Source organism: Euprymna scolopes, chromosome 22 (assembly GCF_053919585.1).
Source record: "Euprymna scolopes isolate OS-2025 chromosome 22, ASM5391958v1, whole genome shotgun sequence".
Lineage (NCBI taxonomy): Eukaryota > Metazoa > Mollusca > Cephalopoda > Sepiida > Sepiolidae > Euprymna > Euprymna scolopes.
In genome coordinates this window covers 84,639,869-84,655,134 of record NC_136503.1, presented here as the reverse complement: position 1 = coordinate 84,655,134, position 15,266 = coordinate 84,639,869, and the positions used below count along the sequence as shown (strand labels likewise).

Genomic DNA, 15,266 nt, shown 5'->3' with positions numbered 1-15,266 from the left:
CTAGTAATTGCATGATATTACGAATATATATATAAGAAAGTGTGGGGAATCTATATTTTAAAAAAGTAAATTATATCTATCTAGAGGGCAACAATATTTTAAGTAACAATTTATAACAATATTTTAACAATATGTAAAGTAGTTAAAAATTAACAATCAAGTTCGACAACTCATAAAATGCTTAAGAGTTATTTCCCTTTACCCATTTTGTTTTTATGCTTTTTCAAATTTTTTTTTTTTAATTTAAATATTTGAATAATTTAGAATTATAATAAAGATCAATTTTATTTGTTTTAATTTATCTTAAGCAAAAATGAAAAACATTTAACTGTTTACAAAGTTACGGTGTTTTTTTATTTCAAAATTTAATAAGTATTATTTTAGCTTGAAAACTTAGTGTGTGTGTGTATATGTATATATATATATATATATATATATATATATATATATATCTTTATTCCGTGAATAATTGTTTTAAAGAAAAGTATCCACCTTTTGAATTACTTTGTTTATTAAATTTTGTATTTAGAAAAGTAAGGAAAATATTGAAATCATTTTAAAACGATTAAATTCATTTATCTGCTAAAAAACATTCTAGAAGGAAATTCTTGGTAAAATCGAATAGTACAGATTAGTTAACACTCGAAAACTAAATTAAATAAAATCCACAATTTATATCAAACGCATTACAATAAACATTATTGGCTCTATAAATTATTTGAATAGAAATACAGTTGGGAAATTAGTAAAAAAAAAAAAAAAAAATTAGTTTGGTTTACCTACGTGTTTGTGACGTATTTACGTAAATAAATACTTAATTAAATGTTAAATTTTGTAATTATTGGTTGTATGCAAGGTAATAGCAGGTCCGTAGGCAGCTCCACAGCTTTGTGTAAAACATCAGCGTTTTACACAATAACAGCAACATCATTTCGTGTGTTTACTATTTTGTGTATCAATTTCTATGGATGGGCAATTGGTGCTATAATGGTTAATGGAAGTGACGTTATTTGTTGCTCTTTTTTTTTTTTTTTTGCTATCAGATCTTCATATTTACATTGCAAAACAAATAGATTTTTTTAACGAACTACACAGATGAGTTAAAACTAAATTAATTTTAAAATATTTTGTTGACATTTATGTATATAAAGATAATGTTGCTTAAAGACATTCATACTTTTTTGGAAAAAAGACGTAAAAAAATATAGTTCATCCTCTATCAATTTAATAATCAAATCCAAACAAGTTTTTTAGGCCGATTTTGGATTTTTATTATATCAAAATTCATATATTGTACTATCTGAATATATATACTTTTTTTTAATCTTGGAAACCTGTTATAAAAAAAATCGTTGTTTAAACTTCCTATCGAAAAATATTGGAATTTAATATCATTTAAAGCTTTTTAGAAATAATTATTTTTTAGAATTGTTTTTTTTTTTTGTAATTCAAATTATATTACAGAGAAAAAAAAATTATCAAGTGTTTATTCTTTTTTAACAATGATTTTATGTCCAATTTTATTGACAACTTTAAGGTAAGTGAAATAAATAATGGGATTATATATATATATATATATATTATTTGATCTTTTCAGCTTAAAAAAATATTGAGATTTTTATGGACCTACATTTATTTTGTTTAGTTTTCACAACATGAAATGGGGGGGGGTAGAACACCTAAAATAATATTTCCTTGAATATATTTAACGAAACCTACTTCTATTATGTAAGAATATTTAATAACGAATAAATATAAATTTCATGATTTATTTGATTTTTGCTAAATTTTTAAAACATGGGTCTGTTTACGACTTCAAAAACTTCACTACATATGAACGTTGTTTTAAAGTGTCGATAATGTAAACATTTTAGTCTCGCATTTTCATTATTTTTATATGCTGTAAATTTTTTTTTTTAAATATTAGCAGTTTATTTTAAGTTTCTTTTAAAAAAAGAAAGGGTGATAATATTAAATTAGTTACATAAAGAGAGGGTTAAAACTGGCGTGTTGGAGGTATCTACAGGTCTAATACCTTATTTCCTGTCTAACGCTTTAACATTTTACTCAATCAATAATTACCAAACTTCAAATTCTTTAAACTTCTATTAAATAATATTTTTCACAAATACATAAATGTATAAGTTAACCAAAATAAATTGTTTTTGACTCATTTCCTAACTATATTTCCTTTAAAACCATTTATCTCGTCGATAATAACGTTTAACCGCCTTAGAATGAAATTCTCAACTTAAGCTTTCTAAGCATTATTGCATTTGGTATAAATTATGTTTTGAGGGGTTCGAGCGTTAGTGTTAATTCTGTATTTTTACCGAATACCATTGACCTCTGTTTCTAAGGAGGAAGAAATTTTATTTCAAAATACAACAAAAACAAACATATTCCATTTCTTTTTTTTCTTGTCTTCGATTTAATAAGTACGCATTAAATTTTGTTAACTTAAACAATTGAATTTAGCGATTTTCGATTCTTCTAAGTTGACAACTTGTCATATCCAGGGAGATAACCTTTTTTTTACCTCAAAGTAAATTGTTTTTGTAATTAACGAGAAATTTATCTCGCGTTCTTTATTTAATCGACAATCTATTATAGCAAACATTTTTTCTTATTTCCTCTTCATACGTACCAAGTTAAACAAAGTCGGTGTTTAAAGGGATAATCTTGATTGGGACAAAAATTATATTGCAACGATTTAGGAGTTCTCTCTCACTGACCGAGAATCATGTATAGCATCAGATCAGATATATTTTGTTGCGAGTCATTATCAACTTATTTATAAATTTTTTTTTCAATAATTGATGTTAACAGATTTTTTTCAACGATTAATTTTTATTCATAAAAAAAAAAAAAAAAACCTTATGGAACTGAAGAAAACATTTTATTGGCTAATTAAATTAAAACTTTTTCCATTGAAAGGAACAAAAGAAAAAGAAAACACTAAATATATAATTCCATTGGCTATTGAAATTTGATATTTAAAAAAAAAAAAAAAAAAAAATTTAATTTTTTTTCTTAATATATTTTCTAGTTCATTAATATTGTTTCAGTTTTTTTAAATTAAAATTATGTGAGATCAAAGAAACTTGATGTAGGAGAAATGTGGAAAGTTTCTGTTCAAATCAATTATTGAAAAAAAAAAAAAAATTATTTTAATGAGCTGAAGTTTTTAAAATATAAAATGATTAAATTTCCCATAACTCGATGTAAGTTATCTCCCTAGATATGACAAGTTGTAAACTAAAAGGAAGTGGGGAATACAACAAACTTTCAACAATTTTAGTTTTTAATTTGGTAAATTTATTCAAAATTTTTATCAATTTTAATCAAATTAACAGTTTTCAAAAATTAACAAGATTTTTTTTCTATCATTAATAAAAAAAAAAAACTGCATAACTTTTTTTTAGTATGAAAATGGTGGTGTTTGTGGTGTGCATTTATGCATACGTTTGTGCATTTGCACATCTTATCCTATGCTTGTAGTTAGAGAAACAACAAAAAGGATGAAGGGGCAATACCTCAGTGCTTTGGAGGAACAGGGTTTCTACTATTAAAACTATTAATTGCTGCTCGCTTGAAGAATGCACGCTTCAAAGCAAGAGTGTTGTAAAAAAAGAAAAAAAATGGCGGTCGTCTTTGCGGGCAAGTAGCAAAAAAAACACCAAGAAGTGACAAGAATAATGCCTTTTTTTGATTTGACTGAAGTCAAAGCTCTACACACTCCATCGCCTTTGTCTAAACGACACAAACAAATCTGAGTGGGACTTAGTCTGTGGACGTGTGGACTTATGATTAATCGTTTGATTCCTGTTTCTTTGGAAGTATTTTGTTTTCGGAGTTTTAAGGAAAATGGATAAGATTCCCAAATTCTTCAGTCCAACCCATTTTTGTCAGCGATATTTTCAAATTTTTTTTTCTGCAATTGAATCTTGAAAAAGATTCAAATGGATTTGCCGTGGTGAGATCAATAATGCAAAAGTCATTTACAAGTTGACTTTTTAAACTGACCGGTGGGACAAATGTGTTTCTGCATGTGTGTGTGTGTGTGTGTGTGTGTGTGTGTGTGTGTGTGTGTGTGTTTCTACATACTGGTATTATATTTTTATGTGTGTATTTGTATTCTCATGTGTGCATGTGTTCCTATGCATGAGAGGTGAATGTTCTATAAGCCAACCACCAAAAAAATAAAGATCAAAAAGTGTCAAACTTTGGCATATATTTTCAAGAATCAATAAAATCAACAAGACAAAAAAAAAAAAAAAATATGGCAGAAAAAAATTAGTGAAAAAAAAAAAAAAAAATCTGATGCAAAATTCATCATAAAAATAAAAAAAATAAAACAATTAAATGGAGAAAAATACATTTAATGATGAAAGGCTTGTCTTGTCAGTAGTGATGGATGTACCTTAACCTAGCAAACTGGTAATAGTATGGTCCCATCCGTAAGTCAGGAATGGCAGCCAAATTAATGTGTCTTGTGTCGGCAAATCAGCACAGGTACATTGGCATGGTGAAGGACATAGTCGCTGACACTGCCAACAAGTGTGCGTCGGATCGTGCCCAAACCTCGGGTACCCGTCACTATCAGGTGAGCTTGCTCCTCCTGCGCTGCATGGACGATCGCTTCGCCGGGCTTCCCACCGATTACTTTCACTGAAGCATCTTGCAACTAAAATAAAAACAAAATATAAAATGGCTTTTTCAATGAGTTAGCTGTCCACTGAATTTTTCAATATATTAGCTCATTTTATTCCAAAACATTACATGGGGTTTGTATTTGATCGGCTTGTAGCTTAATTTGTTTTGAAGGCGTATACTTTGCAAACATCTATAACCGATTGTTTTTATTTAATTCATAAATGTATAGAAAAAGGGGTCAATCATGTCAGGGTCACCAATATAGAAAATAGACAAAGTCCAAGTTTAACAATATTATGTTTAGAGTTTGCATTCCAATTTTGATTACATCATTTGGATTCTAGAAAATGCCTAAAATTTAAGGCTAAAACTTAAGGAGTCTTAAGAAATTGAAATTTAAGAAATCTTGTTTAATTAGTATCTAATTTTGATCAAATTCAATGCAAATCTGATATATTTGAATATTCAATGAGGAAGTTGTGTCCATATTTGCCTCTAAAAATCATTTTAAAATGCGCCAGAGAACATGGAAGAATATGTCTTTATATAGATGCGACAACTTTAATTATAAATCATGAAAATATTTTGTATTGATATTAAACTCCCCCCCCCCCCTAAAAATTGGCATAAAAAATTAAGGCTGTAGAAGTTCTGGTGGTATTTAATTTTTTTTTTTTTTTTTTTTTTTTTTTTTTTTAACAAGGGAGTCACCACTTAAAGGGAATTAGGAAAATCATTTTTTTTTTATTAAAAATCTATATTTTTGCAAGATGAGTACATACATTTTTATGCATGAAGATATTTTTTTTAATGTACTTTATCAAGACAAAAAAGCTACTCAAGAATAGAAGTTAAGGAGTCAATCAGGTGCATGGCAAGTTAAAGATAGTTGAAACTGGTCAAAATTTGATTATTGAAGAGGATGGCTCAAGAAGGTGTTAATATTGGATTTAAAAACGACTATGTGGTAATCAGCTGGTGTTGAGTCATCTCTGCTGTCTTAACAAAATACAAAACTGAAAATATTCGTCCTCAGATGAGGAAAATGAATTCTCCAAACAGAACATGAAGATTAAAATCAAGATATGTGAAATCTTATGTCTAGAATCCTTATTCCAATTCTGATCAAAATTCATTACATGATTTTGATTCTAGGAAATGTCTAGCATTCAAGGCTTAAGACATTTTAAGAAGAAATTCAAGTTCACAAGATCTTGCTTAATCGATGTCCAATAATCAGTAGGGCTATGACAACAGCATATTCTTTTCATTATTTTGACTCGAGTATATATCCGACAGTTAATCAACTGAGAACGACATCACTATAAAAACATAAGATATCAAGGGATACACACCCGAGTCAAAACAATGAAAAGTATATGCTGTTGTCATAGCCCTGCTAATGACTAGATTATTAGTAATGCAAATCTGAAATATTTGATTTTTCAAAACGATTTTGCTCTTATGCTCACTAAAAATCTAATTAAAAGAAAGTGCAAATTAGCTGTTAAAATTTTTATACAACTGAGGTATCTGAATTTTCAGACATTTTACCTTTTTTTCATAAAACAATATAGCCCACATCACAACCCCTTACACTTAATTATGTTCCAAAATTCAAAATGATCGGCTGATTAGTTTAGGAATGAATCCTATATATACAATGTGTGTGTGTGCGTGCATAAAAACTTGTCATGAAGCCACTTGAAATTTAAGAAAGTCGCTCCAGACAAGGCATGAAGTGACTTCAAATGTCTGATGGAAATTGCTCCGGACAAGGCATGAAGCCACTAGACATGTCTAGTGTGAAGGTGAACTGGCAAGTTTCTGTTGGGAGTCGTCCATATTTTTCTGAATTTTGAATGACGTCTTTTTTCTAAAAAATTTGTTATCAGTATTCGGCTAAGGATATGAAAGAATAATGTTGAATTTTATAATAAAGAAAGGGTTGTCTAATGTCAAGGTAATGTATTTATGTAATTATGTGAAAATTCTGCTGAGACATAATAATAATAGCATAATTTTTCTTAAAATTATAGTGGCGATAGGGAGGAAGGAAAGAAACACAGTAATGTTGAAATTTATAGTGAAGCAAGAGTTGCCTAATCAGTAACCAAGACAATGTATTTATGTATTAATTTGGAAAGCCCTAATAATTTATTTTCGAAAAATGTTTAACATTATGGTTGCATTGGGAGGTGGGAGAGAAATTATTTCATATATATTGTAAAATACCTGTTGAGAACATTAAATTCTTTCATATATGCATTTAAATTACCCATCGTAGGGTAAGTAAAATTATTTTAAATGTGTTGGACATTATCCATCCTCACGAAGGTTAAATTATTTCATATACATGCTGTAAATTTCCTATCCTAGGGAAGGTACAATTATTTCATACATATGTAAGTGTCCTAGGGTAGATAAAATATTGTTTTGTTCGAAATAAATGATACATATACATTAAACATTCCGCTATCCTAAGAATAACAAATATGTTCAAAATCAACTTCAATTTTTTCATTGGTTATACGGTCCCGAGCAACGCCGGGTAGCCCTGCTAGCAATTTTATATAAGTAAAAATTTCGGATTTAATTGTCTAGCTTTTTACTTCCATTTTTATTTATGAATTAAATTTTTATCATGTGCAGAATTCGTCTTTTTTTTTTTTTTTTTTTTTTTTTTTTTTTTTTTTACAAACTGAGTGAATTAGAGAAAGACTTACCCCGGCATCGTCAAGTTTACGTTTAACTTGGTCAACCGTTTTCTTGATGCGGCCAGACTCCTCTTTGAAAACCTCAGTCAGGTGCTCAGAATCGCCAGGTACAAGTGCTAAGAAAGAAACGATGGAAAAGAGATAGGGAAGAAAAGGAAGGAGGAAGGGAAAGAAAAAGAAAAAGAAATTAAAATAAAGATAATAAAATTATAGATAAAAGTGCCAAAAAGTGCAAACAACAATAAGGATTTAAAAGCTTTAAGCTGTAAAGCAACAAATATTTTAAAAATCGTTTTGAGTTGAGATAAATTTTTGCGACACGTCATGAGTTGAGGACGATTTTGACAACTGTTTTGATTAGTCATTCGTTTGAGCCAAAAAAATAATTCTGGCTATTTCATGTGCCATTAGATAAGAATAGCGTTAAATTGAAAATGTTTTAAGTCATTTGTTTGAGTTGAGCTTGTGATGGGGGTTGATATTTTGGATGTCTATGTGGCAAATGTTTAATAGTTATGTTCGAGCCGAGATATGGTTTTGATTAGGTTGACAGGTCATGAGATAAAGATGGCATTAAATGGCAAAGAAAACTCTTAGACAGGGTTCAAAAGAGTCGCCAACCTAATAGCTCCCACACTGTCAGCTAGACTTCAACCTGTCCCAACGACAAAATGTTGCATCCCTCTGCCTGTTTTACAAGTATTTTAATTGTAGGTGCACTGACGAACTATAAGCCCTTATACCCCCTCAACAAAGCCGATAAGCAACTAAATCACACCTCTACACAGAGATCCCTAGATGCCAGAAAGCCTTCTAATAGTTTTTTTTTCCTCTCTGACTGCTAAACTTGTGAATTCCTTTCAGAGTTCCTGCTTCCCTAACTGTACTAACATACAGAAATTCAAGTGTAATGTAAACAGATCTTTAGTTAAAAATGAAGACAAGAAATGAAGTCTTCATTCTAACATTTAAAAATAACTTTGTTTATCTTCGTTAGTAGCTGAAAATGTTCTTGTGTGGAAACAGATTAAATATTAGACAGGCCTGTTGAAATAGAGAGTTCAGTGTATACGTGTTGAAGTTGGTAATAAGAGCGTGCATCCATATATGGACGAAGGCAGTCTTGTAGCATGAGAAAGAAAGTTCATGTGTGTACCGCATATGAAAATAGCCATGTTTGTATCCATGCTAGCCTGGGGCCAGATGGCCCGAGTGAGTTCACGCTCCAACAGTGAAGTATGCTGTCAGCAAGAGCCGAGAAGAGAGTGTTGTCGGTTTCACGTTTTATACACTCGGTCACATGACAGAGCTGGCTTTTGATTGGATAAGCCAGAAAGAAAATGGATTCAAAATCTCCAGCCATGAGAATTCGCTCCTGCTTGTGTTTGGCGCAATTTTCGTCTGCTACACATCTCCCTACACAGTATTCTTGCAAATTATATCCCAGATATTAGCCCTCTACATCAAGGTGGCACTGTTCCTTGTTTGGGGTGAAAATGCAATCAAAAAATAAATTGCAACGACATAAAAACAGGGGAAAAAAATTGCATTTAAGGAGATTGATTCAATTTCTTATCCAAAGTGAATTGATTAATGTCATCAATCAATTTTAGAAACATAACTGATTGCGAGACAAGCCAAACATTTACTGCTGTGAGGTGAGAAATGCCATCGTGTAAAAAAAAAAAAAAAAAAAAAAAAAAAAGAAACGGGTCCTTCATTAGAATAAGAGCAGAAATCAACAATTCCAAGTTTTTGTAAGAAATTCATTGAAGGAAAAAAAAAAGCCAAAAATTCATATTTTATTAAATTTTAAAGTGAATCGATATGAAATTAGTCTTTCAAAACTGTCCATCTAAAATGTTTAAGTGGGAGAATTTTCTGGCAGGGAAAAAAGGTTGGATTAGTCAAAACATGGGAATAAATAAGAATGAAAAAGAGAATGCATTCGAAATTGGATCAGTTTTTTTGTTTTTTTTTTTTTCTCAAATTATTATCAAACTTGAAAACATGCAAGAAATTTACTGTCAAAGGCCAAACATGTGCTGGAAATCAAAGATTTCGCCAAAGCCTTCAAAAAAGAAAAGAAAAAAATTTAACATTTTAACAAAATTAATTTAATAAAAGTAATTATTAAAGTGATTTCCTGTTTCCTGTGAAGCAAAATGTGTTCAAAGTTTTGCATTCTTCGTCTAAACGCAATGGCTATATATACTGCTAATACCGAATATTTAATTATCGCTAAAGAAACATCAAAATAACTTTAAAAACAATAAAAAAAAATAGCTAATGATAACAGGGGCCCATAGCATAACGTTATGTAAAATCGATTATAAAACTTAGTTCGAGGTTGGAACTCGAATACAATCAAGCTATGCTAATGAGGTGTAGAGCAGCAATAGAGTACTAATGATGTGAAATATCAGCAAGGGGAGACTTGATTCCAAATATTTCTCATGTTATATCGCCCCTCTTTTGGAAATATGGTATGATTATGAATATTTCCACTATAAATAATCCTTATACACTGAAATTTGCTTTATGTATGAAAACCAAAGAGGGGGATATTAAATACGAGACATATATGGAATCAAGTCTCCCCTTGCTGTTATTTCAGATCATTTGAAACTATAGCAACAAGTTTTTGTCTCCCCTCCATCAAGGCCAGAGGTTTGAGGTAAAATATCAGATATTTTCTAATTCATATGCAAAACTAGGAAAACAAATGACTATGATTGAAGTGCAGTATCCTTTCACCCATGATAAATCCTTTAAAATTACCACTATTAAAAGGTATTCGAGGGTGCTGAAAATGAAAATAGTAAAATTCCCAGGAAACGAGTAGTTTCCAAGATATGAAGAAATTATAAAGTGGTGGATCATTTTTCTGTATTAATTTAACGTAAAATGAACATCCACTTTATAACCAAGGTGGCCATAAAGTGAGTGCTCATTTTACGTTAAGTGATTAAAGAAAAGTGATCCCCCACAGTAGCGTCTGAAAGGGCGATGTTTGTCAAATATGCAAGAATTAAAAAAAAAAGTCAATTATTTCCTATAGAAATAGACGTTTGCAACGAGGGAGGGGTAGCCAAAAAATCGTTCCTTCATGACAATTTAGCCATGCGCGAATAACTTTCTTGAATCCGTTTAAATGGAAAAAAAAAAGTTACTTCGTTGACATCCTCGTAGAGCAGTGGTTGTCGTGGCAGCGTCGTTATCTTAAGGTTGCACATTTGCGCCAACATAAGACATTTTTTCCGATTTTTTAAGTTTTAATATTTAAACAGGGTTATTTATGTCATTTTTTTTCGTTCCCTTATTCTTTATTTTCCCTTTTTTCTCATGTTCGCTGTCCCCCCCCCCGATTTTTTAAAAAGTTTTCCCATTTAAACAGGATTATTTATATCATTTTTTTGTTCACTTATTCTTTAAGTTACCTTTTATTGTTTTGATTTAACCCTCCCCTCCCCCCACACACATTCAAAAACCTCACCACACCCAGGCAACGCCGGGTACCCCCCGCTAGTTTCATAAAAATCGGTCCATTTTGGAGTTCATATGGAGCGAACACACAGCCTTTTATATGCACTAAAGGAATACACGTTTTAAGACGGACAAAATGAATTCCCCAAAACAGAAGTTTCTTTAACACTTATGTCCCCTTACAAAGATTAAAATAAAATAAAAAAAATAAAAAAACACGGATACTGAATCATATCTAAAATCCTAATTCAAATTGATAAAATCAATTATATAATTTGGATTCTAGAAAATGTCTAAAAGTTATGGACTCTTAAGATATCAAAATTGGTATTGTCTGAATCAAATTCAATACAAATCTTATATATTTTAATTTTCAAATAGGACGCTGTCGAAATGGAAAATATTGCATTGACAGAAAATAAATTTCCAAATAAATCAGCTGCTACAATCAGAAATCGAAGCTGGAACCTTGAGATCTTCAGTTTAATTTTCTATCAACTGAGTTAGTTGGACTTTCTTAGAGCTTAAAACATTGTCTTAAAATTAAAATAAAATACGTATTATATGTTTGAAGCCAAAACAAGGCATTATTACAAAATAAGACATTTTGTTTGAAATTTATATTGAAATTCATAAATATATTTCGAAGCAAAGCTTCATCTTTAGTCTTTTTTTTCTGTGTTGTTGGAGCAGAGAATTAGAAAGTAGAAGTCCGTTTGTTGTTTTTACGGTAGTTTTTTTTTTTTTTTTTTTTTTTTTTTTAATCTCGGAGCAGTGCGTTGGTCACACGGGATTTACGTTAAGATTTGTTCCTTAAAAAAGAAAGAAAGGCATACGGAAGATGAAGCTTTGCTTCGAAATATATTTATGAATTTCAACGTAAATTTCAAACAAAATGTATTTATTTTGTAATAATGTCTTGTTTTGGCTTCAAGCATTTTATTTTATTCAAACTCAATCAGTGCTTCTAAGCAACAAAAATCTTAACGTAAAATTATAACATTGATGTGACGTCATAGATTTACGATTGGTGTAGTGTTTCAAAACAAATATAAACATAAGCGATAAGGAAATAGATGAATGAATAAACATTTTCAATAGCATTGGAAATTATTTTAATAATCCAAAACTTGTTTCAACTACATAATTGTTAAAAAAAAAATTTTTTTTTTAAATTAATATTAATTCTAATATAAATAAAAGACGTTTACAATGATTAAAATCGTCATTTTCGTTTTACTAAACATTTTTTTCTCGATAATTTATTAATTTTCTTTATTTGAATGCTTATTTCGTGATGTAGTTTGTTCGAAGCCGTGTGTATGCTATGCGGATAGTTGATGTTATCGATTTTCGATACTTAGAGGTATTCCAATACAAAACATGCAATAAGGCAATGCAAGAATATAATGGGGTTATAAGAAAGTTTTAAAACTGAAATGGTTGAGCGGAGCCTTATAACTAGGGTTGGGACAACAGCATATTCTTTTTATTGTTTTGACTCGAGTGTGTATGCGTTGATATATGCATTTATATATAGAGTAATGTGGTTCTCTGTTGATTAACTGTCAGATATATACTCGAAAGTCAAAACTATGATAAGAATATTCTGTTGTCATAGCCCTAGTTATAACGCATCTGATGCCCTTCGGTGTTCGTCAACATGTGTCCCTTAAAGACCACTTGTGGGCCTGAGAAATTTTGTAAATTGTCCTGGAGCTTTCATTGGACCTATAGTAGACCCCAAGGAAAATATGAGTTAAAATGTTATGGGTTTTCTACTGATGTGGATTTTTTAACCTCGCTGTAGTATAGCTCCAATGACCTTGAATATTCAAGAGAATACAATATAGAATTAATTTTTGTTTCTCAAAGTCATTTACAATTAAAAGAAATTAAAGAAGAAAAAAAAACTTTTCCATATTACTCCAAATTTTTATTAACGATTATGTGGGCCTGATAAGTCTTGACGCTGAAAATGGGCCACAACGGAAAAGTTTAAAAAGCACCGTTTTAGATCAAATTGTGATTGGTCCAACTTCTTCGAAAGCGATAACATTTTCATTTGCTTGTTTCGGTGTATATTTTTGTTCTTTTTTGTCTGTTCTTTATTATTTTGTTCATTTTTTTTTTTTTTTTTCAAAAGATAAAATAAAAAAAGCAAAAACATGACAAATTGAATCGGGTCAATTGCGCTGAACCCCATGCATGCATTCGCATTGAAATTCAAGCCAGGAAGCTTTCGTAGCTCAATCCTGGTTACCTTGATGAGTTGGCCTTCGATCGAACCCTTTTGTAAAAAACAAAAAGAGAAAAAAAAACGTTAGAATTAATTTATTTTAATTTCGTTTTTTAAAAAATTGTCCAGATGTTTTTGTTTTTTTTGCTTGTTTGTTTCTATGCAATTCCAATTGAAGACGATGACAAAATCTGAACAAATAAAAAATTCAAAAACAGTTAGAATCGATGCAGAAGGAGAATCAAATATTGAAAGTGAATTACAATTCCCAGATGTAGCGTCGTTTCAATACCGAATTCCATACAATGAAAAAAGAAAATTGAAATCAAGTGCGATTCTCTTCACAAAATATTTCACTTGTCAACAGGTTACATATTAGGAGCCCTACGTTTTGTTTTTTTTAAAGGAGGCACCACTTATCAAGGCCCAGAGGCCACTCGAGGATAAGTTAATAAGTGTACAGTAGTCAATGGGACAATGACGTAATTGTTAGTAGTGGAAATTTGGTAAATTGGATTACTTAAGGGGAACAGCGCCTCAAGAACTTGTTTATGTTGAACTTGAAGACGACCATATTATAGTCAGCTGGAAAGTAGGCAAATGGAAGAGAGTTCCACAGGTGTGCAGTTCTAAGAAAAGAAGCTTTGTTGACAATTAAGTTAGCTAGTGTCAATTTTTACAAGGGTCACACTGAGTACATAATGACCCCAATCCGTAAAACACAGTCATGCAGAGGGTTAAATGAAAGATGCGTGACATAACGTTGATGCAGAGGTCAACAGAACAAGCCGTAGACAAAACAGGAGTTGAATGCTAACGAATGATATTAAGATATGACGCGTTCGATCAATCACAGCCACATTCATTGTATCACATTGTGATCCCTTTTTTTTTTCTTTTGAGTCACCATTTATGAAGACCCGAAGGCCACTCGAGGATAAGGGTTAATGAATGTAAGGTAGTAATTGTGTAAATTTGGTAGAATTTGATTATTTATGGGGGCGGTTCAACAAGAACTTGTTTACATTGGATTTGAAGGCTACCATGTTATATTCAACTGGGAAGCAAGCCAGAGGAACAGTATTCCAAAGGCAGAGAGTTATAGGAAAGAAGCTTTGTTCATGGAATCTGCGTTTAGATTTAAACACAGAGTGGAGGAAATCGCATATAGTGGTTGTAGCTAGTCGAGTGTTAATGATATATGAATCTTAGTTTGGTTTGTTTTACAGCACATCAACTATCTAAGTTTTCAAGCTGAGAGGAAACTAAGGTTTTCAGATTAGTCTCTTTGGGAATCTGTATAAATGAGTCACTGCTGATAATGTAGAAAATCTTTAATCTAAGACGAATGTTAATCCAATGTTTGTCCGTATGTGTCACTCATTTCGTTGAGTTAGAAAGTTATGGTTAAGAAGTAAATAAATAGTAACCATAACATTAGTCTCAAGTCCATTTTGCCCAAATAAAACCTTGAAGAAAACTCAGCGGACGTCTCTTTGGGTGTCTTTCTTTGTGAAAAGAGTTTTATTCATTATAATTAAAGACATGATCGACGGTCATTCATGAAACGCGACAAAAAGAAACAGCCGCGTGAGATAAGGCGATAAAAAAAAGTGTATAAACACCACCACCATCCATATATATATACATATATGGATGGTGGTGGTGTTTATGTTATTGAAAGTTTTACAATCGTGAAAAATATATTCGACTTGTAAATTAGATAATATCTTTCAATTTAAAAGTGGATAATATTTCACAGAAGAATGTGTAGCGTCATTTCTTTACTAAATTCCATATTATGCGGACAAGAGAGACTTGTGATAAGAGCGTCTTCATAAAGTATCTTCGTTTTTAATCAAAAGGAAAAGTCATGATTAGGAATTCGTGTGTAAAAGTGATGAACCGTTTTTCTTCTGAGAATTGATATTGTACTGATCCGTACATGGTTTCAAAAGAATGTGCCGGTTGTATTCGAGCAGCTGTTAAACTGGGAAAAATGTGTGTACGGATCAGATATGACGTATCTGGTGGGAAAGGGATAGAGTAGGAGAGAGAGAGGGAAGAGAAACGAATGAGAACAAATAAGTCAAATTCCTTTAAGCAGATGGACAAACCAGGAGTTATACAGATATGACGAGATCCCTGGCGACACCAGATGATCTTGC

The 15,266-nt window shown here is 30.9% G+C and overlaps 1 protein-coding gene across 1 annotated transcript in view; it reads right to left on the bottom strand.

Annotated features, from left to right (window-relative positions):
* Positions 1-4,366: 4,366 nt before the first annotated feature.
* Positions 4,367-15,266, bottom strand: part of LOC145243534 (universal stress protein in QAH/OAS sulfhydrylase 3'region-like) — an 81,333-nt gene continuing 70,433 nt past the window's right edge. Inside the window, exons 3-4 of the mRNA XM_080106506.1 lie at positions 7,383-7,489; positions 4,367-4,687 (exon numbers count right to left, since the gene is read on the bottom strand). Coding sequence (XP_079962632.1) covers positions 4,484-4,687; positions 7,383-7,489 — 311 coding nt within the window. The 3' untranslated portion in view covers positions 4,367-4,483. The remainder of the gene's footprint in view (positions 4,688-7,382; positions 7,490-15,266) is intronic.